At 41.9% G+C, this 25,913-nt stretch overlaps 1 protein-coding gene across 1 annotated transcript in view; it reads right to left on the reverse strand.

The window, feature by feature from the left end:
• Positions 1–25,913, reverse strand: part of PREX1 (phosphatidylinositol-3,4,5-trisphosphate dependent Rac exchange factor 1) — a 236,144-nt gene that overhangs the window by 109,303 nt on the left and 100,928 nt on the right. Inside the window, 3 exon segments of the mRNA XM_020984168.2 lie at positions 2,225–2,386; positions 17,819–17,920; positions 21,202–21,306. Coding sequence (XP_020839827.1) covers positions 2,225–2,386; positions 17,819–17,920; positions 21,202–21,306 — 369 coding nt within the window.

A 25,913-nucleotide genomic window follows, 5' to 3' on the forward strand; every position in this document is an offset into this window, starting at 1 on the left:
TCAGGTTTCCCTCCCTGAGTCCTCCCACACAGCCAAGTTGTTTTTTAGTTATGTCTGACTCTTCATGACCCCATATGGGGTTTTCTTAGCAAAGATACTGGAGTAGTTTGCCATTGCCTTCTCCAGCTCATTTTACAAACAAGGAAACTGAGGTAAGCAGGGTTATGTGACTTGCCCAGGGTCACACAGTTAATAAATGTGTGTTTGAGGCCAGATTTGAACTCAGGAAGATGGGCTGATTTCAAGCCGAGCACACTATCCACTGAGCCACCTAGCTGAAAGACATCTATACCTCCTTAACTTTCCTCCAGCGCTTTGGCTCTCTTCTTATCCTGAATCATCTACGTGTTTATCTTCCATCTCTCACCAGGTAGAGTCCCCAGGGAGGAACTGCCATTTTTAAATCTCTGTTTCCCCAGGACACAGCACAAGTCTCTTGTAAATGGTAAATACTTAAAAAAATTTGTTGATAGTAGATAATTTGATGCAATGAAAAGAGCTCTAATACAGAAACAAGGAGGTTTAGCCAAATTTTTGTGTAATCTCAGGCAAGTTCCTTTCTCTTTTGGGGTTCTGCCTCTTCCTCTGGACAATACAATGAGGGAGAATTAGATTAGATCATCTCTCCTCTCCCCTCTAGCTCTTCAGAGGCCCAGATTCTCAGATTCCATTGATAAACCCTGAGGCAGTGGGGTACACTGGAAAAACCATTTGCCTCTGCAGTCTGAGGCCATAAGTTCAAATCCTGCCTCTGATAATTACCTGGATGACCTTGGCCTTCTTCTCCCTGTGTCCTAATAATGACATCAGACTAAATGGCCCAAGATCCCTTTTGCTCTCAGGATCTGCTCCTGCCCCAAGACAAAATTATTGGGTTGTTGTTGGGGGTTTTTTTGTTGTTGTTTTTAAAAAAACAGACTGGATAGAGAGGTTTATTTTCTTCGGCCATGACTAAATAAGAACCAAGCAAACAGAGCCTAAGGGCTGGAAAGAGAGCTTGTGACATTCCTCATGTCCAGATGACTGCCACAGCTTCCTCATTCCCTGCCCTCAAACGGTTTTTGAAGCTGATACTGACTGAAAGGTGTCTGGTGAGACTGAAGTTAGCATGGCCTCCACATCACAGCTGGAAAAATTAGGCTGTTCCGGGGTCCCCAGCCACAGGCCCTCAGGGAGAAAATTAGCACTAGCAGTGTAGGGGCCGAAGGATAGTTCTGTGACCACAGGAGGACCCTGTGAGTTTCAGTGCTGAGCCCATGGACTTCTCTGCTAAATGCACTCTGTTAAACCAAGCAGGTTGCAAGCCCTCCCTCCTCAGACATTCTTGAAGCTCAGGTACTTAAAAAAAACTTGCAAGGTCCAATGTGCTGGGTGGAAGTGGGACTCTAAACTGTAACACTCCCAGCTGGGTGACAAAGGACTTTGTGGAATGAGAGTCCCCTTCAGACAAAGAACAGAGACCCCGATTTTTTCTTATTATGGTTATAGCTAATCTATAATGCCTAGTCCCTGCTCTAGTCCCTGCCCTCCAAAACCCTGCAGGAAGAGGGGGAGAGAGGGGTAAGGTGGGGTAAGGGGGAGATTCAATGCATAAATAGATGAGTTTAAGGAGGAAGAAAAGAGCACCAACAAGTGAGGGGATTACCAGGAAGGAGTACATTAGTTAAGCCTTGAAGGAAACTTCCGGTTTTAGGAAAGAGAGATGAGGAAGTCCATTCCTGACATGGAACTGGTCAGCCTGGAAGGCATGGAAGCAAGAGATGTAAACAGGCTCCCATGAAGAATGCATAACGTTCTCTTGGATCTGGATTATGACAGGCTTTAAATGCCAGACGGGTGAATCTGTACTTTTTCCTCAAGGCACTAGGGAGCCAGTAAGCATTTGGAGAAGAAAAAATATTGTCTTGGTCCAACTAACCCTTTAAAAGTCACATGAAGGTGAAAAAATAATGCCTAGAAAATTTAAAAATAAAATAAAATTCGATTTGATGATAAAACTGCTTCCTCAACAGAACTGTTTGAACAGAGGAGGCTTAGTGATTTGAAAAATGTTGGGCTAGCAAGGGACTGACCTTAATTATTCTCGCCCCTAATCCCCACACCTGGACTGGATTTACTCATGCAGCAAAAGTAAGCTCCAATCTACCCTGTCCTCAGGAGGCCCCCATCCCACCCAAGTTCCTGAGCCCTCGAGCCCAGCCCCAAGGTGGGCTCGCCCCACTACCTCCCATCCTTCAATGTGCGACTGCAGCTGTTCCAGGGCCTCCAACTTCTCCATCTGCCTCTTGGTCTCATTGATATTGGTGCAGACAGTCTTCATGGCCTGCAAGGCGCTCTGAACAGCAGGATGGTCAGGGTGCTTTCCTGGAGTCCTCTTTGCCAGTTCCTGAGGCAGAGAAAAAGATTAACCAAATGATCGACAAAGCTTCCTCAAGTTACCCATCGTGAGTTCAACCCTCTTCTAGTGTCTATGGCAGAAGGAGAGGAAAAGGTCCAGTCCTCACAGAATCTCCAGTCCATCTGAGCAGATGATGAAAAACTACTTGCATGGTAGAACTAGAAAGGGACCCTATGGCAGTGCAAGTGAGAGCTGGAAGGGCACTCCATGGTGCAACTGAGGTCTGTGGGCTATGCTAGAAAGGTCCCTTACAGCTTTAAATTCTAGGGTCCTAGAAGCAGCCATGGGATGATTGCACAGAGGATAGACCAGAGAAGCACACTGTGCTGTGCTTATAAATGTTTGATAACTCCCATGGTGAGAAGTGGCTCAGCACATCCCTGAACAGCGGGTGCACTCCACACGAGCTGTTCACAAAGGTAACACCATCTAGGTCAGGGGTAGGGAACCTGCAGCCTCGAGGCCACATGTGGCCCTCTAGGTCCTCAAGTGTGGCCCTCTGACTGAATCCAAACTCCACAGAACAAATCCCCACCCCTGGTCTAGGTGAAAGAGCAAAGCGCTACCCCAGAGACAGGTAGGTGACCCAAAAGAGAGAACACTGTGCCTGATGACAGGAAGACCTGAGTTCAAAACTGGCCTCAGATACTTCTCAGCTATACAAAGCTGAACACATCATCAAACCTCTGCCTCTGTTTCCCCAACTGTAAAATGGAGTTAATAATATCCCCTTCCTCCCAGGGGAGTTGTGAGGATTAAATGAGATAATAACATTTGTAAAGCCCTTAGCACAGAGTAGACACTACACGACACTACACACACACACACACGCACGCATACACACGCACACACGCTAGCTGCTAATGTTGTTGTTATTACTGCTACTGACGATGATGATGATGATATCAGCCCAGGCTGTCAGATAAGAAATGAGTGAGTTTCAACCTAAAAGAGAGGTGCCTGGACAAGGATAGAAGCCATTTCACTCCAATAATATTATCTGTCATTAAGCCCAACTAACAATTATGAGACCTTGGAGATGTTTAGCTAAATAACCCTGCAAATCGGAGAGCTGAGGATGTCACCTGCCTTGGGAACACCTGCAAAAACGTGAGGTTCCAAAAACCAAGACTGCTACCTTCATTTTTCTCTTTCCCTTTTTTTTCCCCAAAGAAATCAACCAATAAGCATCTGCCATCATTCAGGAAACATCCAAGAAAAGGTAAATTACTCACTGTCTAACATAGGTACATATTATCTTTATCAGTCTCTTTGCATTAGACAATTTAGATTCCATCAGAGCTGAGGTTTCTTTAGACTGGGAATTCTTAACCTAGAATAGTCCATGAATTTATTTCTTAAATATTTTTATATTAAATTTTTTATAATCTTATGTATTTTATTTGATGCATTTAAAAACATTATCTTGAAATGGGATCCAGAGCTTTACCAAACTGTCAAAGGGGCCTATGACACAGAAAAGGTTAAGATATTTAGACACTTCAGTTGATTCATCACAGTGATCTACTGGTCTTATGATTTCCTCCTTAAAAACAACTCCAAAATGTTTTGCTTTGGAAGACTCAGAAAATCCCTTTAATTCTGCCCAGCCTGAAGCTTTATGACCACATCTGAAGGCCACATTTTACTTCAATTTTGCTTTGAATATTTCCAATGGTCTTCAGCCAGAAGCTATGAAACCATAACAAGCCCTGATGAAACCCATTTACTGAGTATAGAGTGTGTCCCTAGACTTGCGCTGGAGAAAACTGAGTCTCTGGAAGGACCCTTCGGAAACGCCCATGAAAGAGCCAAAGGACAGCACAAGACTATGGAGAATCAACTGCTTAACTGTAACATCAGATCATAAGAATAAGAGAAGTTCATCAAAGGAAGAAGTCAAGATGGGCTGGAGTAGTGAGATGGTTTCCAGGCAACAGTAAGGCTGATGGCAGCAAGTGAGTATGTTCCTACTTGGAATAAGGGGCCCAATACAGTCAGTCAATCTTGACTTTCAATAAATGAACAATATAGAATGCAGTTTTTACTTAAGGTAACAAATAACATCATCTCATATTAATATGGTATTTGATAGTCCATAAAGTGATTTATATATATCATCTCATTTGATCCTCAGAACACCCCCAGGAGGACTGCTTGGGGGGGGGGATGGGGAGCTTACAGAAGATCTGGGTTCAAGTCCACCTCTGATATTTACTATCTGTGTAAGCTTAGGCAAGTCACTCAGTTGCTCTGAGGTTCAGTTTCCTTATCTGTAACAGGAGGGGGTTCACAATAAACATGGTAAGGGCGAACAATTTTGAAAGACTTCAGACATCTGGCCAGACAGGTAACCAATCAGGTTCTCCTTGAAAAGATAAGCAAAGTGAAGGAATTGGTGGAGTTTTATCATGTTTTCAAAGGCAACAAGAATAATTTCATGGGGGACGTGGTCATCTCATACTGCAGTGCTAATTAAGAGCATTTTGAAAAATACTACCATGCAAGACATCTGCTGGCAAAGACGAACAGGTAGAGAATTTTTATTTGATACAACCTTCCAAATTAAATTAACATATGCTTTGATTAAATTAAAACAACTCTAATCTGACCAACAAAATTAAGCTTTCAAGGCAGAAAAAATGGAAATGGATAAAAGAACAGACATCACCACAGATTACAATCATTTCCTAAGGAAGTCAACCCAATGCAAATCACTCACCAAAATAAAGGAGACCCAAAACAGTCTAGATACCACATCAGCCAGCAAACACTTAATTCCTTGTCAAAAAGAGAAATAAGACAGACAAGGGCAACAGTGCTTTAGAATATAAACTCATTTGTCAATGCTTACAGAAGAGGTTGGTAGAAGATTATGAGCAATACTGACTCAAAAAAGCAAGAAGTGAGGAGAAGAGATTAAGTAGGAGAAAAGAATTTTAAAGAAAACTTGATAAGAGGGCCAAATAAGTCAAATCATCCCAAGAACAGAAAAGGGTGAAACTAAGCAAAAATAGATCAAAAAATGAAAAAAAAAAAAAGATCTTTAAATATTTTACAGCAAATTGTTTTTCCACTATTAACAGTAAAGCTATCACATTTAAACTCTAATATCACGACCCCGATGTGCTCATCCAAGGCAGGAGAGCCAATGCAAATGCACACAGATAAGAGATGGAATGATGTCTTCAAAGAACTGCAAATAGACCAGTGTAGCGGGATAACAGTGTAAAAAGAAGTAAAATATAAGAAGACTAGAAATTTTAGTATAAAAGGTCTAGGTTATAAAAAACTTTAAAGGCTCTACAGAGAGGCTTTTATATTTGATCCTGGAGGTAACAGGGAGCCATCAGAGTTCACTGAGCAGGAGAGGTGACACAGTCAGACCTGCTCGTTAGAAAATTCACCTTAGCAGCAGAGTGGAGAATGGGTTGGGTGGGGGATAGATTTGAGGCAGGAAGACCAGTGAGAAGACTATTTCAATAATCTAGGCAAGAGGTTAGAAGGGCCTGACTAGGGTTGTGGCTGTGTGAATAGAGAGAAGGGGACATATAATAAGATAGTATAAAGGGACAAGAGAAGAAGACCTAGGACATGGGAAGAACGAGGAAAACAATTTATATTGTAAAAACTTTAAAAAGCAAAACCTAATCAACATAATAATCAAACATTATTCCAAAGGACTGATGATGAAGAATGCTACCCATCTCCTGACCAAGCTGATGTAAGTATGTAGAATGATTACACACACACACACACACACACACAACACACACACACACACGGAATATGACTCTATGGATATTTGTTTTGCTTTATGCTACCTATGTTAGAAAGGCTTTTCTTTTCCTTTTTTAGTTGAGGGAGGAGATAGGAGGAAAATAAATGCTTATTAATTGAAAAAATACAATTTAACTTTAAAAAATATATATGTAAGCTAAAGCCCTCTTTTGAAGGACACTCACAGTTAGTGGGTATGACATGTTTGAAGAACCAGGAAAGGAGTCTGAGAAGAAGAGGTACAATTAGGAAAAACAAGAGAACAATATCCCAAAACTGGAGAGGAAAGAGTAAGGGGGGTAAGGAGAGGTGTAAGGTGTCAAATGCTGCGATCTAGTTAAGAAGACTCAAGATGGAGGACAGGGAAATGAAACTGAACGTGGTCTCCAGAGATTTTGCTCTTGACAGGCTGGAAACACAAACAACAGCTCAAGCATGGGAAGTGAGATTAGTCTCTTAAGTGATTTTAAAATTTTTTTAAATTGAAAAACTACATCCAGGAACAAAATAATAGCAATTGATACAAGTGCACCCTACCTGGTGCACAGAACAAATAACAGGAAGGGGCCTTAGCATATAGAACGTTTGAGCTCCGAGGGACCTGGGGAGAGCATCTCCTATAAATACTCATGTTGGAGATGAGGAAACTGAAACCCAGAAAGAGGAAGTGACTTACCCAACTTCACCCAGGCAGAAAGTAGCAGAGCAAGAATTCAATATCGCATCCTTTGATTCTGACACTAATACCACTAAACCACACTACCTCCCTCCTCTCCTCAGTCCATCAGTCCATAAGCATTAGTGAGCACCTACTATTTGCCTGGCACAGAAGATGAGACTCTCCAGATGAAACCAGGGGATAACATGAGGTAAATAATTCATATTTCCACACTGTTTTCATTTTGACAAAGTGCTTCCCTTACAACAATGCTATGAAGGAAATTGGTTGAACATTCTTACATCTAGCTTCCCGATGAGGAAACTGAAGCTCAGACAGTCCAAGTGATTTGTCTGGGGTCACCTAGGTAGTAAACATGAAAGCCAGAACTAGAACCCAGGTCTCTTGATTCCAAGGTGTTCTTTTCCCTGTACCAAACTGCCACTAAGACCAGAATGGCATTGGGGGATCTCCAAAGTCTGATTCCAACTTACATATCCAGCCTCATTTCCCACTCTATATAATACAGTGATAGGCTGAGCAGTGGACTATAAGTCATGAGTTCTAGTCTTGCCACCAACCTTGGGTAAAACTATATCCCTCTTCTACGACCCTTCTACAATAATGGGCCCTAGTAGTAATACACCATGGGTCCACCCTAAAAACGGAATAGCATAAATGGACATGATGGGCTATTGCCTTGGGAGCCAAGTGGGAAGAGATTCAAAACTCTACTGTGCATCACACATTGAAGCATAAATAATAATTCACAGGAGGAAGCCACATTTTACTGAGAAGAAATCGGAGACTCAAGAATACTTGGGAACGTCCACAGTCTGATCCCAACACGACTCTCTAGCTTCAGTAAACTAATGGATGACAAACTCAGCCCCAGGATCATCTAGCCAATAACAAACTTCCTCAGAGGCCCACTTGGAATTCTGTCCCAGGTTCTCCCCTTATACAACTTATAGTCTAAACTGTGGAGACAGAATTCACAAAGAGAACAGTCAAGAATCAAGCTGTATTTCTGACTCTCCAGAGCTGCTGAGTTCAGCAAAGGTCTTACTAGGATGGATCAGGGTAGCTTTCTTGGAAGGAGAGGCAGATCCTGATCTGGGTGAAACACTGAGCAGCAGAAAGGTACTGGATTTGGAGTTTGGAGGACCTAGATTCCAATTCTTGTTCTCAGTCACAAAATGTGTAACCTCAAACACATCATCACCCCTCCATGGGCTGTCCTGGAGTCTAACGAATTTCTCTGCTCACGGTTTCTTCAAGGGATGAACCACATGAAGCTGCTGCACGCGGACCACCTTAACGACTATACACAGATCATGTACCAAGAGGCCAGTAGGTGGAGAAAGAGAGCAAGAATTTCCAAACCCAAGTTAAAACACTTGCCTGAGGATGGGGAAAGGAGGTAATCATAATTTAGACCTGGAAGGTGCCTTAGAAATCATTGAATCCAACTCCTCTCTTTTAGAGATGAGGAAACTGAAGCCTAACATTGTTAAGTGACTTGCTTGGTGGATAAGGAAGTAACAAAGTCAGAATTAAAATCCAAGGCTAGACTCTGAACCCACTACCCCTTTCTATGATATCAAACTTTGAGGAAGAAGACAGATTTCTATAATGCTTTTCAGTTATAAAATGCTTTCCTCACAAGACTTCTGTGAGGTGGGTAGCATATGTAACAACCATTTTACAGATAAGGAAACTGAGGTTCACAGAAGTAAGGTGGCCTGCCCAAAGAAACACAATAGAAAGAAGACAAGGACCTGATTCCAGGTTTTCTGACTTCCAAGTCCACTGTCCTTTTAACTCCACTGAAGCTGACCCAAATAGAAGCTTCTTGGGAAAACTATCCAGAATCCTTTCAAGAGGAGAATCTGTTCCCACTGTGGTTCTCTTCATGCCAGACCAAAGCCTCTCCTTCCCCCAATACCAAAGACAACAACTTGACCCTGTCCCATCCTCACTCTTGCAAGAAATCAAATCCACTGATTCTCTTTCATCTCCAACAGGACTGAGAAGCTGATAGGCATCAGTTCTAGAAAGGTTGGGTGATTTGTTCAAAGACACACAATAAGTCTAAGCTGGAAATAGAACCAAAATGCCCCCAGACAGTCAAGTCCCCTCAAGTCCACCCATTTCCTGCTTCAGAATGCAATTTGAAAAGCAAATACATAGAACTAACAAAATCCCACCACCCACATCCTGGCTAGGCTCCTGATAGAGCCAGACAAAAGATTTCTGAATGGAAGTAGTGTCCCTAATTTTAGAAAATAAACAGAAGGAAGTGGCCAACTGTTCTTCAGCTCCAACTAGGGCAGAAAGAATGGAGAACTGGGCTCCAACAGCAGCAGGAAGGCTGTAAGTCAGCTATATTAAAGAACTAATAGTGGCATTCATTAAACACAAGAATGTATTCCCAATGGAATCATAGAATATAGAATCTTAGAGCTGGGAAGAACCACAGAGATTATCTGGTCTCAGGCCATTTTACAGAGGAGAAAACTGAGGCTCAAGAAAGGAAGAGTTGGAAGAGGTGGCATCAGAAACTAGATCTCTTGATACCAAAATCTAATGCTGTTTCAAACAGCCTCACTAGTTTCTGTGGTTTCAGAGAGCAGCTAAATATTAGGGTTTCTAAGAAGAGAGGATGTACCCTCACTGCAGAGGATGTTACCCCAATTCATCTGGGCCTGTGGGCAAGATGGCTTATCTGTCCTCCAACAATATTTACAAAGAAAGTGCCCAGACCTGAACTTGGTCTTAGACATAATTCTCCAAAGATACGTTCCCTGACCAAGAGGCCTAGGTTCGTAAGAAATTAAGATCAGGCTAGGCATCCCCAAGACCTTATTTCATAAGCAAAACAAAATAAACTAAGAGGGTCTTGCTAATTAATTTTTCCCTCTCCACAACACTGCCCAGAGGAAGATGAGGAAAGGAGAAAAGGGGAAGGGACAGGGGAGAAAAAAGGTAAAGGACAGGAATAAAAAGAAGAAGAGGAGAGGTTAGAGAAGGAAGAAAAGAGATGAAAAAGGAAAGAAAGACAATGAGGCAAGCACTTAGCATTTCAGTGAGACCCAGACCTACTCCCTACTAACTTTTTCCTGAGGGATGTAGAACAGACAAGGCTCAAGCCTCAAGGCTCTACTCCGCCGCCCAACCAGCTTGGGAAGTGTATTCCACCTTAATAGTAGCTATCCCAATGAGGACAGGGGCCCTATCCCATGGATCTCCCCATTCATCTCTGTTCCCCAAGGGCACAACAGTATGTCTACTGCTCTATTCTCTCAATTTGGTTGAGAGAACCTGCTACCATCATCATTACTATAGTGTATAAGGAATTTTTTAAATTGTAAACATTCGCACTTGATACTCCTAACAATCCCCTGGGGCAAGTAATTAAAGTATTATTAACCGCAGAAGAAACTCTCAGAGAGGTTATTACTTCTCAACGGTCAGGATTTGAACCGAGGTCTCTCTGAACACCAAGCCCAGGCCACTCTGCACTATACCACTCTTTCTGACCAATACTTCTCATTGCTTTCCCTAACCCTCAGGTCTGTGAGTCTGTCCTGATTGTCTAAATCAGTGAGAATATGTTGATGAAGAAAAGATAAGACATATCTAACTCGTTCTCCTCTTCCACCCAAAAAAAGCCCACGAACCATCCATTCCTGGGAGGAATGAGACAATGCCGCATTTGAAATCTGCCAAAAAGCAAACTGTCTAGGAATAGATCCATGGTATGGTTCACAAGCAGATCGTATGCAAATGATTTAATGGCTCTCTTGTGTATTTCCTTTCTTCTGGATACAATAGGCAAAAATCCTAAGATTAGTCATTACCATGAGCCAAGGAGAAATAAGATCATAGGTTTAAAGCCTGAGCAAATGTCAGTTTCTCATCTCCAAGTTTAATTCCTAATTTGGCACTCACAGTACCACAGAATTTAGAGATAGAAGGAAGAATCAGCTAGTGAGATCGCCTAGTCAAGCAGTTCTCAAACTTTCTGTTCTCGAGACCCCTTAACATTCCTTTTTTTTAATAATTAATTCATTTTTTGTTTTCAACATTCACTTCCATAAGATTTTGAGTTTTAAATTTTCTTCCCCTCCCACTTCCTCCCCCCACCCAATGTGATATAGGCTCTACATACACATTCATGTTAAGCATTTTTCCCATTAGTCATGATGTAAAGAACAATTACAATTAATGGGAGGAACCACGAGAATGAAGCAAATAAATACATTTACCATATCAGAAATTAAAATGTCAGGGGCAGCTAGGTGGCACAGTGAACAGAGCACCAGCCCTGGAGTCAGAAAGACCTAAGTTCAAATCCAGCCTCAGACCAAACACTTGACACTTATTAGCTGTGTGACCCTGGGCAAAACACTCAACCCCAAATGCCTCACTGAAAAAAATAAAATAAAAAATAAAAATAAAAATAAATCTTAGTATTATTATGAAAAGAGTTTTGACCTCACAGATCCCCCCCCCTTAAATGGTCTCAGGGATCCCCAGGTGTACCCAGATCATAGCAGAAGAACTCTTATGTCTGCATTCTAAGGCCTCCTTATAGCTCTAATATTGTATTTTATTCTTTTTTAGAGGCAGGTAGTGGTGCAGTAGACAGAGCTCTGGGCCTAGAGTCGGGAAGTACTGAGTTGAAATGCAGTTTCTGACATTTGTTACTGTACGACCCTGAAAATCACTTAACTTCCCTTTAACCTCACCTGTAAAATGGGGATTATAATACCACCTACCTTACAGGGTTGTTATGAGGATCAAATGAAATAATATTTGTAAAAGCACTTAGCACACTTCCAGGCACATAGGAGGAGCTTAATAATGTTTATTCCCTTCCCTGCCCACTATGCCCTTATATGTGTTAAGGTCCTAACCAAATATAAAATTCTATATTCCATGGTCACATAGCACTAACATTCTGTGATTCTATATATACCCTCCAAAACTCCTTCCTCCAGCCAGTGCCTTGTATAGAGGATGTTGTCAATATATTTTTGATTGATCGATTAAAAACGCTTAATCATCAAACTCAGAATCTCCCTCACACTTCCCACTTCTGCATGGCTGACAGGATGAGCTGCTTCATACTCTTGCCATAAACCTATTACCTGCTCACCACCAAGAAACAGGAGGTGTGACCCAACCAACATTATACAATGGCAGTGGGCAGGATGTTTAAAAAAAACAAAAACCTCTCAACCCATAGAGGCAAGATGGAGAGGCAGATACTGTGGTTTGACGGGGGGAGTAAGGGAAAAGGGGGAGAAGTGAGGGAGTGGCCAGGCCATCTTGGGGACAACAAAAATAAGGTTACAGAAGCTGAAGACTTCCTGTGAACCCTCCTAATGAACAAGAAGGAAGCCAAAGAATCTTAGAATGTCAAAGATGAAGGGCAGCACAGAACACAGAACGGAAGGCTGGGTTAGCATGCTGTGGCTAGAACGGACACAAGCTGCCTGCAAGCTGCAGCCTCCTGTTCAGCTTAGCAGCTCTGTCTGAACACCCAGGCCCCGCATGCAGAAGTTCCTGGAGAACCCATGAAACCCACGAGGACAGACATGCACACATACACACACTCTCTGTCTCTCTCTCTCTCCAGCTCTATACTATACACTACAAAGCACTAAACTGAAAAACCGAACAGCGGGAATTCAGAGGGCTTCTGCTCCAATTCTCATGGTTCACAGTAAAGTGACCCAAGGTCCTAAACCATTGGAATGAAAACACTTAATATCCTTCACAAGACAGGAAACGTAGCAGCCAAGGGCAATACTTAACTCTGGTAGGAATAAGTTCACTTACAAAACTGGGGAGAAAAATTTTAGAAGACTATGTATTGGTGGCATCAAGGAACAATCAAGTTATTGAGCCTGCAGAGAATTCACAGACAGATGTAGCTAAGCCAGATAATCCTGAGATGAAACTGGGAGAACAAACAAGTGTGAAATGGAACCGATCTGCTGGTTTCTTTACAGTCATCTGTTCTCATCAGTGAGATCAATGGACATTTAGAATGAACCGACATCATTCCCAATGTACTAAATGAGGATATGACAATGGCAACTAACAAAAGAAAGTCAAGAATGGCTAGCCCTAATTACATACAAAAGAAATCTGTGCTGGAAGCAGCACAATTTCAAAAGTTATCAGGGGTCAATTTTTCAAAAAGAAGATTCCAAAAGAAAAGAAAGACTATATAAACACATAAGAGGTTTCAGATGCCTTCAACTCTAAACCACATCTGAACAAGAATCCCTTCATCACAAACCCAACAAGTGATCATTCAGCTTTTGTTTCAAGACCTACACTAAAGGGGATCATACTTCCCATCTAATCTAACTCATTTCACTTTTTGGATAGCTCTAATTTTAAAGAAGTTTGTTTCTTGTTTTTATATTAAACATCAAGCTTACATTGGCCTCCACATCTACCTACCACTTCAAGATCCAAGATATACCTTTTGGATCCAAGCAAAACAAGCTTAATCTCTATTCCCCATGGCAGTCCTTCAAATACGTGAAGTCAACGCTCACATCACCCACTAACTTCTCCAAGCCAAATCTCTCCAATCCTTTTGAGAGGTCCTTTTATGGAACTATTTTAACTGTTCAACTGACCCTCTGTACCCTTTCCAGCTCATAAATGGCCTTCCTAAAATGTGGCACCCAGAACTGAGTACACTATCCTAGATAACCAGGAAGAGTGCAATTTTTAATTGTACTATCATCTCCTGGTCAGTCAGTCAGTTGTTCAATCAACAGGCACTTAGCGAGCACTCACCATTGCCAGGCCCCATGCTTAGTGAGAATACCACCACCCTTCTCTCTTCATGTGCAGCCTGTCATCACATTAGCTTTTCTGACTACTATATCACATCTGATTCAGACTTTCAAGATTCTAGATCTTTTTTCAGATGAAACACTATCTGGCCAAGACACATAGACTTCGTACTTTTGTACAAATAGCTATATTAGCAAATTTAAGGCAAATGAAAAGATATTATTAACTATATATATGCCTGCTTTCTCATCATTATAAATTCTTAAGAAAACGCTCTCTGAAGTCACTGATATCTTTGAAGGAAAACACAAGAATGAAATAGATGGGTTTTCACATTCAATTTCCTAAACCAGGCCACGTCTTCATAATTACACAGTTGACTAAGAGGTATAGAAATTATAAGATCCTACTGTATCTGTGATTGGTTGATTTAAAAATAATTGACTCAGCAGAAGAAAACACAGATATAAATGCTTCCTTCAAATAAAGTATTTCCCACACAAAAAGGTAACTTGAATCAATAACCAATATCACTTTAAGTCAATGTCACAGAACACATCCTACACATAATTAAATTTCAAATATAAGAAGGATTCTTCATGGATGGTGAGATTGTCCATATGCTCTTGTCTACCTAGGACATTAAGCTGAATTCACTGAGAATTGATAACAATTTATAAATGCCTATGTGCCTTCTATGTACTCAACACTGTACCAAAACACTATAATCTTTTAATGAAACTCTAGATCATTCAAAAAAATCAGTGCAGAAATCACATTGAAGAAATAAAGTGAGAGAAAAATGCAGATAATTAGATTATATAATTCAGTCAAATGGAAAGCCAAATCCATCAGCATGCATATTTTGGACAGGGGTTGCTGATGACCAATGAGATGAATACGGAGTTCAGAAAGATGATGAGACCAGGAAAGATTTGATCATATTTGGGAAATTGCACAGTGTGTCCAATGATCTCAAATTGTTCCCCAGAGCAAAACCCCATTTCTTTAACTCCAATATTCCAACAGTGTACTATTTGGCTTCAAATCATAAAATGCCACGGCCTCAGAAGAATGTAAACTTCAGGTGATCCAAGAGCAATAGAAAGACTTATGGAGGGAATAAGCAAGCAAAGGCCTATTTTGCTCCTATTACACTAGCAGTGTAAGCGTAAGAAGTAAGTGTAAGTGTAAAAAGTAGTGAAAAACACAACATCAGCAAAATTATAATGGGTAAAGCAGATACTCAGTCAAGTACAGAGAGTAAAGAAACAAGTCAACAAGCATTTATTAAGCACCTACTATTTGCCAGGCTTCATGGTAGGGAGTAGGGATACAAAGAAAGGTAAAAAACTTTCACAGTCTAATGAGTCAACAACCCAAGTGGCACACAGGTATAGACAATAAAAGAGTTAGGCCTTTGGCTCATTTGACATTCTTGGCGAAAGATCTGAAGAAAGAAATGGACAAGAATCACACAAGGAAGGAAGGAAGAAAAGAAACAAGCATTGACTAACCATCTAATACTTGCTAAGAACTTCACAAATCTTTGACCCTGACAAAAACCCTGTGAGGCAGGTGCAATTATTATCCTCATTTTACAGGTGAGGAAACTAAGGTTTGCCCAGGGTGACAAGCTAGTAATCTAGCTGACTCTATGCGGTTCTGTTCTATGTTCTAAAGTCCCATTGAGATAACAATAATAGCCAGCGTTTATATCACTTTGGGGTTTGCAAAGTACTTTACATTTTATCTTTATGGCATCCCTAAGAGGTAGGTGCTATTATTAATTCTCATTTCACAGATGTGGAAACTGAGGCACAAAGAGTTGAAATGACTTGTCTACGGTCACAAAGTTATTAAGTATCTGAGGATGGATTTAAATTCATTTCTTTCTGACTCCAGGTCTAGCTGCCTCTTCAGCTTAGAGATGCCATTTACTCTCACATTCTGTGGCTGAAAGTCCCTTTCCAGCTCTCACATGCTATGTTATTTATTCTAGAGAGCCTTCCATTCCAGACATTCTAAATTCTAAGTTTCCATTCAGCTCTAAAACTGTGTGTTCCAAGGTCTCTTCCAGCTCTACTATTCTGTGTTCCTTGTTTTAAGGTCCCCTTCAGCCCTGACATTCGAGGCACTAAAGCTCCTTCCTGCTCTAACAGTCAATTCAATGACCTGCCTAGGTTGGTGCTGATGTGATCTTCCTATCATGGGAACAGACAAATAAACACCTAATTTGATTTGAAGAGTAGATGGCGCCTTTAGCAGAGTGAGAAAATACTAATCCGCTATCATAGAAACCCTGGATTATCCAGCCAAAACAGACCACACAGTCTATTCTTGGGCAATATTAAAGTGAAGACTTTCTGGCTTTTCCCCAGAAGGCTGTCATTTCTCCATTTTTCACGTTGTCTGTTCCCTCTCAGCCACCCACTCTCCTCGACCCTGGCTGCCTGCATTAGACAAGAGGGGCCAAGAATGAAGAGGCTGTGGGGTAGGGCTGGATGTGATCGTCTCCCCTAACCCCTGCCTCTCGTGTTTTATGTAAGGAAACTGAGGCCCAAGTGTACAGATGAATAAACTGAGACTTAGAGAAGAGGAGTCAGACTAGCAATCCACTGCAAAGAAAGGGTGGGGGGGAGTGGCTGAGGGAACCAGAGAATGTCAGAGCTAGAAAAGCATTTCAAAATCATCTAACCCAACTTCCTCAATTTACAAAGGAGGAAACTGAGACCCAGAGTAGAAAACCGACTTCCCCAAGGTCACACAATAATATATAAATTACTGTGTTATTAGTGAATAAAGGGGTAGGTCTCCTGACCTCCAGCCACATCATGAATGTACTTTGGGCTGTGCTGATCCAAGCTGAAGAAATGGCCTTTGACCCATAATTGGAAAATGTTACCAAACAGCCCAAGAATTTTAAAAAGATGAAATCCCCCACAGCGCCAACAGTTCTCTCAGGCAACAACTCTGCATGTGAGAGCCAGAAGCAGGGGCGCCCTGAGCGGATCCATCCGGAGCAGAGAACACCACGTCTCCCCAAGGTTCTCCCTGGCGTCCAGGGCACGATGCCTGGCCCTCTATGGTCTTCAATAAACACAGCTGGAGGCTGAGAAATCAAGGAAGCGGCAACTGAGGGGAAGCCGGACACTATAAACATGGAGGAGGCTCTTTGTCAAGAATGCAAACCGACCCCAAGGCTTAATCGCTGCTTCCTGTGGGCTGTTTGCCCAACCCTCCTGCCAGGCAGTTCTCAGGCTCTCATAATCACTCAGAATATCAGAATGGCAGGGCTGAAAGGGCCCTCCGGCAACAGCTGGTCCAATTTCTACCTGAAGAGGAATCTCCTGTGCATCATCAATCATCAACAGTGATTTATGAAGCACCTACTACGTGCCAGAATGCTGCTAGGCTCTAGGGACATGCTGCTGTCAAGTAGCTTACATTCCACTGAGGGAAACAACAGGGACACGCAGAAGCAGGGCTGTGCTGGTAAATGTTTAACAACCAGCTCTAGGAAAAAGAAAAAACTGCTGAGGACACACATCCCAGTTTAATCTGCATTATTCACGTTTTCCCATCACTTTCTAAAGTCTCAACAATCAATGAAACAATAATAAATCAAGCTCTGATCTGCAGCATTTGCAGATCAATCATCTCTTGTTAGCCAGTACAAGCCAGTTCCAGAACACCCCTGCATACAAGTGTACACACAACATATCTAAGATGGGCTGGGCATAAGCAGCTAGGGAAATGAGGAAAGGCCTCATATGAGACAGCACTTGAGTAGCTTTGGAAGAAAAACTAAGGATTCCAAGAGGTAGAGGTGGGAAAGAAATTCATTCCAGAAATGCGGGAAGAGCCTAATGATCCTAGGTCAGCAAGACCTAATCCCCTTCCCCACGCACAGAGACGTCCGTGGACAATCAGACAAGGAGAAGACACTGAGTCTAAGGGACCTCAATGACCTAATCATTCCTCACGAGCCTATTCCCACTGCCATGTTTGCTCCCCCCACCGCCAGCCCCTATCCAGTTGGTGACATTGCTCCAGCCTATAAGGCATCCCCCATGGTGTTCCAGGACTTCAGTACCAGGGACTGGGAAGGTCTGTGAATTAGGACAAGGGAAGAACAAAGATTTATACACTACCTTGAGGAGCAGAGGGTACTTGCAAATCCTCTGAATTGGGGTCAGCAGGTAGCCCTCCAGGGGGATGTCTGTAGTCTTTCGGCCTCCCAAAAGCATACAGCTCTGCAACCAGATAAAAAGATAAACATCATGTCCTAGGTTCTCAAGTTCTTCCTACCAGTCTCTCTATATTCCTGTATTCCTCCATGATGCTCACTCTGTCCTAAGATTCTAATATCCCTTTCCAGCTCTTACAATCTGTGTTTAAGGCTCTTTCCCACTCTAACACTGTGTTCTAAGGTCCCTTCAAGAATCATAGACGTACAAATGGAAAGGATCTTTGAAGCTTTCTAGTCCCAATCCCCTCATTTTTTTATTTTTATTTTTTAAAGAATGCTTTTATTTTAGATTTTCTGAATTCATGTAAAAACAATTTTTAACATTCTTTAATACATTTTGATTTTCAATTTCTCTTCACCCTCCTTGAGAAGGCAAGCACCTTGATACAGATTATACCCATGCAACCATGCAAAACATATTTCCACATGAGCCATATTGAAAAACAGAACACAGACTGAAAACAAACAAGAAAAGTAAAGAAAATTTCAATAGTATGCTTTTATCTACATTCAGACTTCACCAGTTCTTTCTCTGGAGGGGGGGGTAGCATTTTTCATCACACACACTTTGCAATTATCTTGGATCATTGTGCTGCTAAGAATACCTAAGTCATTCGCAGTTAATCATCACACAATGTAGCTGTTACTGTATACAATGTTCTCCTGGTTCTGCTCACTTCACTTTGCATCAGTTCATATAAGCCTTCCCAGGTTTTTCTGAAGCCATCTCACTTGTCATTTCTTATAGCACAATAGTTCTCCATCACAATCACATAACACAACTTATCCTGCCATCCATTCCGCAGTTGATGTGCATCCCTTCAATTCTTCTATCCCAATCAATTTCCCATTCTTGGCCACCACAAAAAGAGCTGCTATAAATATTTTTGTACAAATAGGTCCTTTTTCTTTGATCTCTTTGGGATCCAGACCTAGTAGTGGTATTGCTGGGTCAAAGGGTAGGCACAATTTTATAGCCTTTTGGGTACAGTTCCAAATTGCTTCCCAAAATACCAACCCCCTCATTTTTATAGTACTAGGAAATCGAGACCCAAGAAGGTTAAGTGTAGCAAGCATCAAAACTGGGACTTCATCTACTCCGGAGACGACACTCTTTCTATAGCAACCAGGACACAGCTCTAACACTGCATATTCTAAGGTCCCTTCCAGCTCAACTACTGTGTGTTCTACAGTCTCTTCCAATTCTGACATTCTATTTTCTAAGAACCCATCCAGCACTGATATTTTATATTCTGCTATTAGGTCTCTACCAGATCTGATAACCTAAGTCTATTGTATTACGTTCTGGGTCTCACCAGCCATTCTACTGGCCTTGGCCTTGAACTTGAACTTGAACCAATTTGTAGCCAACATTCCAAATTACGTCACCCAATAAGGACCCTCTGGTCCCCTCAGATCCAGGGCACCCTGCCCTTGAGGTTAAGCAGCTGTAGAATGCTGGGGCAGACCCTGGCTGGACAGCAAGTGCTTTGTGCTCATGGGATAACACTTGTTCCAAATGGTTCCTATGATGCCAGCTCAAAGCAGGGTAGGGAGGGGGAAGGAAAATCAGGGAGGATGTTGTAGCAGCCACAGAGGAGCTAGGCATAGAGGAGACCTTCCTAGCTTAAAAAAAAATTCAGGGAATCTTGCCCCAAAAGCCAAATAGGATCACCCTGCCTTTTGAGTTGTAATTCCATTTTATGCCATTAAAGCTATAATAACTCTCTAAGATTGAGAATCAGAAGGAACTATAAACATCATATAGTCCATCCGCCTTATTTTTCAGGTGAAAAAACTTGAGGCTCAGATGTGATCACTCAAATAGTAAGTAGCAAAGCCAGGATTCTAATCCAGATCTTCTGACTTCAAATCCACGGTTCTTTCAGCACATCAAGTTACGGGCAGAGGTAGCAGGGAAGCCAGGAGGCCTGTGAAGGGAAGCCATCAACAGATGGCTTGGGCTTCAGTTCCCTCTTGACGATGCACAATCTCCCCCAGCTCCCCCCTTTGCCCCCTTCAGTCATCTGCCCCAAGCTGCCACTTGGCAAACGGCAGTGAGGGCTGGCATGGGAACCTCAAGGGGAGAGGCAAAGTAAAGAGAGCTGTGAAGCTAGCACTGTTCCCCTCCCACATGGACATGATCCCAATCAACATCCGGATTCCCAAGGGAAAGAAAAAGGGGGCCAATAGTGCCTCACAGAATCATGACCCTTGGCAGGAGGACACAAGAAAAACAGATTCCACGCTGTCCCACGGGGCCCCTATTTCAAAGGGCTACTTCACTAAAGGAGCTCTTTCAGGCTGAAGTCAAACCAAGCTCTACAATAAATGCTCCTTAAATCCTGAGTCATGCGGACCTCACTCTATTCTTGTCTAAAATGGGCTAGGTGTCCAACTCTTGGACTACTCTAGAGTGCTTGGCCTGAAGGAGTAAGTAATGTCCCCAAAATCAGCCAAGTCAATGCTCAGGAATGACAGGTCATGAGGAAGAATGTATAAAAGAAGGGAGAGAGTAAGACACTATTGCCCCTCCCAACTCCACTCTTGAAAAGGACCCAAAAATCTAGATTACTTTTTTAGGCCTCACTCTCCTTAGGGGGGACTTCTCTACAAAGATAGGGGATGGAAGGAGAAAAAAAGGAAGACATTCAGAGAAAAAAACAACAAATTTCAGAATTTGAAAGAACCTCAGATGCCCGAGCCCTATACGAGCAAGAAACCTGTCTACAATATCCTTATGTGATCAAACAATTTCTATTGTAATGCTTCCAGTAATAGGAAGCTCTCAAGGTTGGCCATTCCACTGTTAAACAGCTCTATTTATTCAGACAATCTCTGTAATATTAAATGAAATCTTCCACAAAATAGTCTGAGTTCTGCCTTCTGGGGCCAAGCAGAACACATTTAATTATTCTTTCATGTGAAAGCCCTCCAAATATCTGAAGGGAGCTATCACCAGTGCAATCAATCACTTGATTAATCAAAAGCATTTATGCAGAACTTCCTAGGTGCCAGGTACTGTATTAGGAACTAGGGATATAAAGACAAAAATGAAAGTACTTGCTCTCTGAGAGCTTATATTCTAGAGATTTATACACCCCTTCAACTTGCCCTTCTATGGCCTGGTACCTTGGAGACCTGCCCACTCTACCATATGGAGTCTATCCAATTCCATATTAGCTGTAGGATACAAGGCAAGATACAAGAACAAGACAAGCCCCATCCCACCCAGGGTCAAGGGGTCCCCATTAGTGTGACGGAGCAAAGCACAAGTTTACATACCAAGAGAAAGGCTCGGATGGCAGGTATCTTGTTCAGTTCCATCAGGAGTCTCAAAGCCTTCTCATGATTGCTGCAATATTCCTCATACACACAGAATTTGTCCTTCTGTAAGAAAACAGTACACTTCTGTAAGAAATGGGGAGGGTAACCTTTGGGGATGGCCTCTGAGTTAGAATGGATTACTTTGATTTGGGAAGATAAAAGGTTAATGGGATACAGACACAGAAAAGACTTTAAAGATCATCTAGTTCAAACTCTTCATTTTACAGAGGGGAAACTGAGGTCCAGACAGTAGCTGAACAGAGATGATATGCACCTATTCATTTTTCTTCTTTTTTGTCCCCCCATTTGAAGGGAAGAACATCAAATCCCCATCATGCAGTCATAAGAGCTTAACAATTAGCTGATAATGAGACTGGTATTGTAAAACTGACCTATGAGTATGCTAGAGGGCAAATTCAAAAATCATCTGGTAAGAAGAAAAGATATAGAATCCAGAGCTGGAAAGAGAAATTAGAAATCACCTATTCTAACCTCCTCATTTCATAGATCAGAAAGACTATCCAGAGGGAGGAAGAGCCTTTCACAAATAGCACGAAAGGCAACATGTGAAGCCAAGTTTTCTAATCTTTCTGGAGGCCTTAAGGAACCCAAAGACTTCGGGCCTAGATAAAGGCTTAAATAAGGATTGGCCAAACTAGGTCTAAAACACAGTAGCCATACAAAACAGCTTAAAATTCTGAGACAAGGCAGTTTTCTTTTTTCCATGTTTCCAAGGATTTTTCCTTGTTGAATATTCATTATCTCTTATGAACAAACAGCATGGAAAGAACTGGATTCAAATTCCAATTGACATTTACCAGCTGTGTGACCCCAGACAAATCATTTAACCTCTCCCAGCTTTCTAAAATGGCACAATGCTGTTAATTGGGAAATGGCTAAACAAGTTAGGGTATATGAATATGACAGAATACTATAATGCTGTAAGAAATGATGGAGAGGGTGGTTTCAGAAAAACCTGAAAAGACTTCTATGAACTGATGCAAAGTGAGGAAAATGACAAGAACAATTTACATGCATCAATAATGCTGTACAGATAATCAACTTTAAAAGACTTAGGAACTCTGATCAACACAATCACTAAACCACGATTCCAAAGGACTCACACTAGAACATGCTACCCTATCTTCAGATAGAGAAGTAATGGATTCAAAAATGCAGACTGAAGCATATTTTCTTCTCTTTCTTTCTTTTTTTGGACACAGCTAATGTGGGGATTTATTTTGCATGACTATACATATTTGTAATGGGTTTTTTTTTCTTGCCTTCCCAAGGGCTGGGAGGGTGTTGGGGAGGAAGAGAATTCAGAACTGAAAATAAAAGAAAATTGGGTTATTGAGGGAAAAAGTAAGCAGATTGGGACAGGGGAGGCAATCTGGAAATGACTATGGTATAAAAACAAAAGGCAGCAACAAAATTTATTTTTAAAAAGTAAAATAAACACACCAACAGATAAAGATGGCACATTGTGTCTCATAGAACTGTTATGAACTGCTTGTAAAATTTAGACTTTTTTTGGTTTATTCAGAAACAAGAAGTGACATATGAAAGCTGTTAACATTTACAGATGTTTGAATTAGGTACCAAGAGGTGGTAGCAACAACCAGAGGTGGAAAGATAATCAAGTGCTGGGTCCAACAGGGCTGCCTCTGATACCAGGCTCTGCCCTAGTGCTTCGTCCTCTCTATGCTATTTCTGCTCCCAGAAAATAGGGAACTAGCTTCTATCATCCTCAGAGACTGGATGAGGAGTTCTCTTGTGCCCTGAATCCGCTGCTACGTGTAAAGATGGTTCTTATTCTGTCCCACGTCACAAAACCTGAGAAAATGATCAAGCCTCAAGCCTTCTCTTCCCATCAACTTGCCTGGTGTAGACGGGACCAGAGAGATAGCAGTGGGCAGCCACATACAAAGGCAGAATCTACTCTACCTTGTATCTGCCATTAGTCTCAGAAAATAATGCCTCAACTCTCAATAATCACCAAGTATCCAAGTAGGTGGAGGCCGCCCCAGCACCATTACTAGACTGGGACCTGCATCCCAGCTCCTCCAAACCCAGCAACAACTAGATTTGTAGTCCTCCTTCCCCCTAAACCTAGCCATCACATGTCAAGATATTACTTACATCCTGTTATAATAAACAAGTATGTAAAGTACCACCAATTCAGCCTTCCATAAGTCAGACATCAGACCCCCCCCCCAACCATGGTCCTGTATAGGACCAGTGCCTCAGAAACCAAGTCCACCTCACCTAGGACCCTCAGAGCCTGAGACTAGACCAGACTAAATCTGGAGTAAAGCACAAGATCCTGGATGCTTGTTATCCCCCACATTCTATGGCTGGTAGGCATGATCACGCAAGCTTAAGTGTTTGAGACCTGTTCAGTCCCTAATCATCGGGTATATTATTGACCCAGATATCCCACCCAATCTTTGCTTGTTCAACTCTTTGTTTTTATTTTAAACTTAAATACAAAATAAGAAAAGAAAAAAGAAACAAACGTAAATACTAAAACTAAAATAATGTGAAATAGGCAAAGAAAAAAAAAACACTGCCATGTGTACAACAGAACATGAGAGAGGATTTAAAATATACAGCAGTAAATTTCCATTTCAAAAAAGCCTATGTAATAAATACTACACATTGTGTTGAGAGCCGTCCATCTTTTCTTTGCTTCCTTGTAAGTTTTCTTTTGTTCTCTGCTGTGCAGTTTTTACTTTGTTCCTTTTTTTCCCCCACTTCCTCCCCCCTCCTCCCTCAGAAGGCTACAATTAAGCTTGGACATATTTATAGAGAGAGAGATATAGACAAATATAAATGTATACACATGCATATACATACACATATACATATATACTTACATACATACATACATACATAGACATCAATTCCTTTTTTAATGTATGGCGAAAGAAGAGACTGATTCCACTATGGTGTCAGCCTGATCTGATCCACTATGGAATATCTCAAGACCCTCTGCTGCCATTAACCAGCATTTCTCCATATCATCCATCTTTGGGACCCTGTCCACTCATCAACTAACCTCTAGGTCAATCACCCTTCTTTAACCTAAATCTGACTACAAATCTAATCTCCTTTTGCCAACATATTTTGACCAGAGCCAAGACCAAGTTGTCAATCAATCTGATGTCCCCTAACATGAACACGGACCATAGGGAGGAAGCAGGAAGAAAGGAAGGACCTGGAGGTGGACCTGGGTAACTATGACAAGGCTAGCCAAGGTGTAAGGAGAGAAATCAGCCACCAGATGTCGGAGGTTATGCATGTCTTCCACCACATCTGGATCTGCAGCAGCAAGGCTTCCCCTAATGATCAGTGCATTGTAGAAAAGAACCGAGAGGCTGAAAAAAGGTCAGGATGATGGCTGATAATTTGGGAGAGATACGTGTGACAAGAGAACAGAAAGGGAAAACCGCATGAGAGACTGACCTTGGGTCTGGATGCTGTAAACAGAGAACCCAAACATTACAGTAAGGGGATTTTCAGCTCCTAAAAATCTCACCAAGTTAGATCTATAAACAGACACCTATCACAGAATACATGTGATGGCTCCAATTGCCTCAACCCCCCCCCCATCACCACCACCACCACCACCTGCCTGAATGTCTTAAATCCCCACCATTGGTCAGTCCTGAAAACAGCTGTGAAAAAATTCAGTTACACACAGCTTTATCAGCCATTAACAACTTAATACTGAATTGGTTATCAAAGGAATAACATAGTACAGTTGTGTAAACAAGATCTGGGTTCACATCCTGGCTCTGCCACTCACTTTACACGAGTCTCTTAACCCATCTGTAGAATGGGGTGATTGGACTGAATGATGTGAAAGGGTCTTCTGTCTATAAAATCCTATGATTCTAAGAGGCAGGAGAACAAAACACTGCATTTCAAGTCAGAGGATCCAGGTTCTCTTTACAGGAGAGTATCACCATCTAAGTGATCTTGACAAAATCACTTAACCTCTCTGGGCCAGTTTCCTCAGCTAGAAAATAAAGGGACTGGCCTACATGAGCTCTAAAGAGCCTACCAGCTCTAAATCCTATTATCAATGATATAGGATTAGCTTGCTTGACCCTAAGGGGCTGGAGCCCAGGGCCCAGTGGGATATAAAAGGGAATACTAATGAAAGGTTACATTTCTACTCCATTCTTGGGTACTTTACATCCATTTACTCAGCACAAAGACTCTGGTGAAGTTATCACTATTCTAATTTTATGAAAAAGGAAACTGAGGACCAGGGAAAGGGAAATGATATGCTGAAGGTGAAAGAGTAGTAAGTAGCAGTCAGGACTTGAATCCAGCTCTTCATACTTGTAATCCAGGTCTCTTTCCACTACAATACAGTCCTATACACCTCAAGGGACAGGGGTGCAGGAGGCTTAGCATCGCCAGCTAGCTGGTGCAGCAGACAAAGCTTAGGGCCTAAAGTCAAGACGACCAGTCCAAATCTGGCCTCTGACACTATCTGTGTGATTGCAGGCAAGTCACTCAATCTTTCTGCCTCAGCTTGTTCATCTGTAAAATGAGGATAACAGCACCTACTCCCCAGGGTTGCCATGAGAGAATAAGTTGTAAGGAGCTTAGCACAGTGCTTGGCATATACCTAAATTCTCATTTTTGTTGTTGCT

Source organism: Phascolarctos cinereus, unplaced genomic scaffold (assembly GCF_003287225.1).
Source record: "Phascolarctos cinereus isolate Bilbo 61053 unplaced genomic scaffold, phaCin_HiC Scaffold_2;HRSCAF=192, whole genome shotgun sequence".
Lineage (NCBI taxonomy): Eukaryota > Metazoa > Chordata > Mammalia > Diprotodontia > Phascolarctidae > Phascolarctos > Phascolarctos cinereus.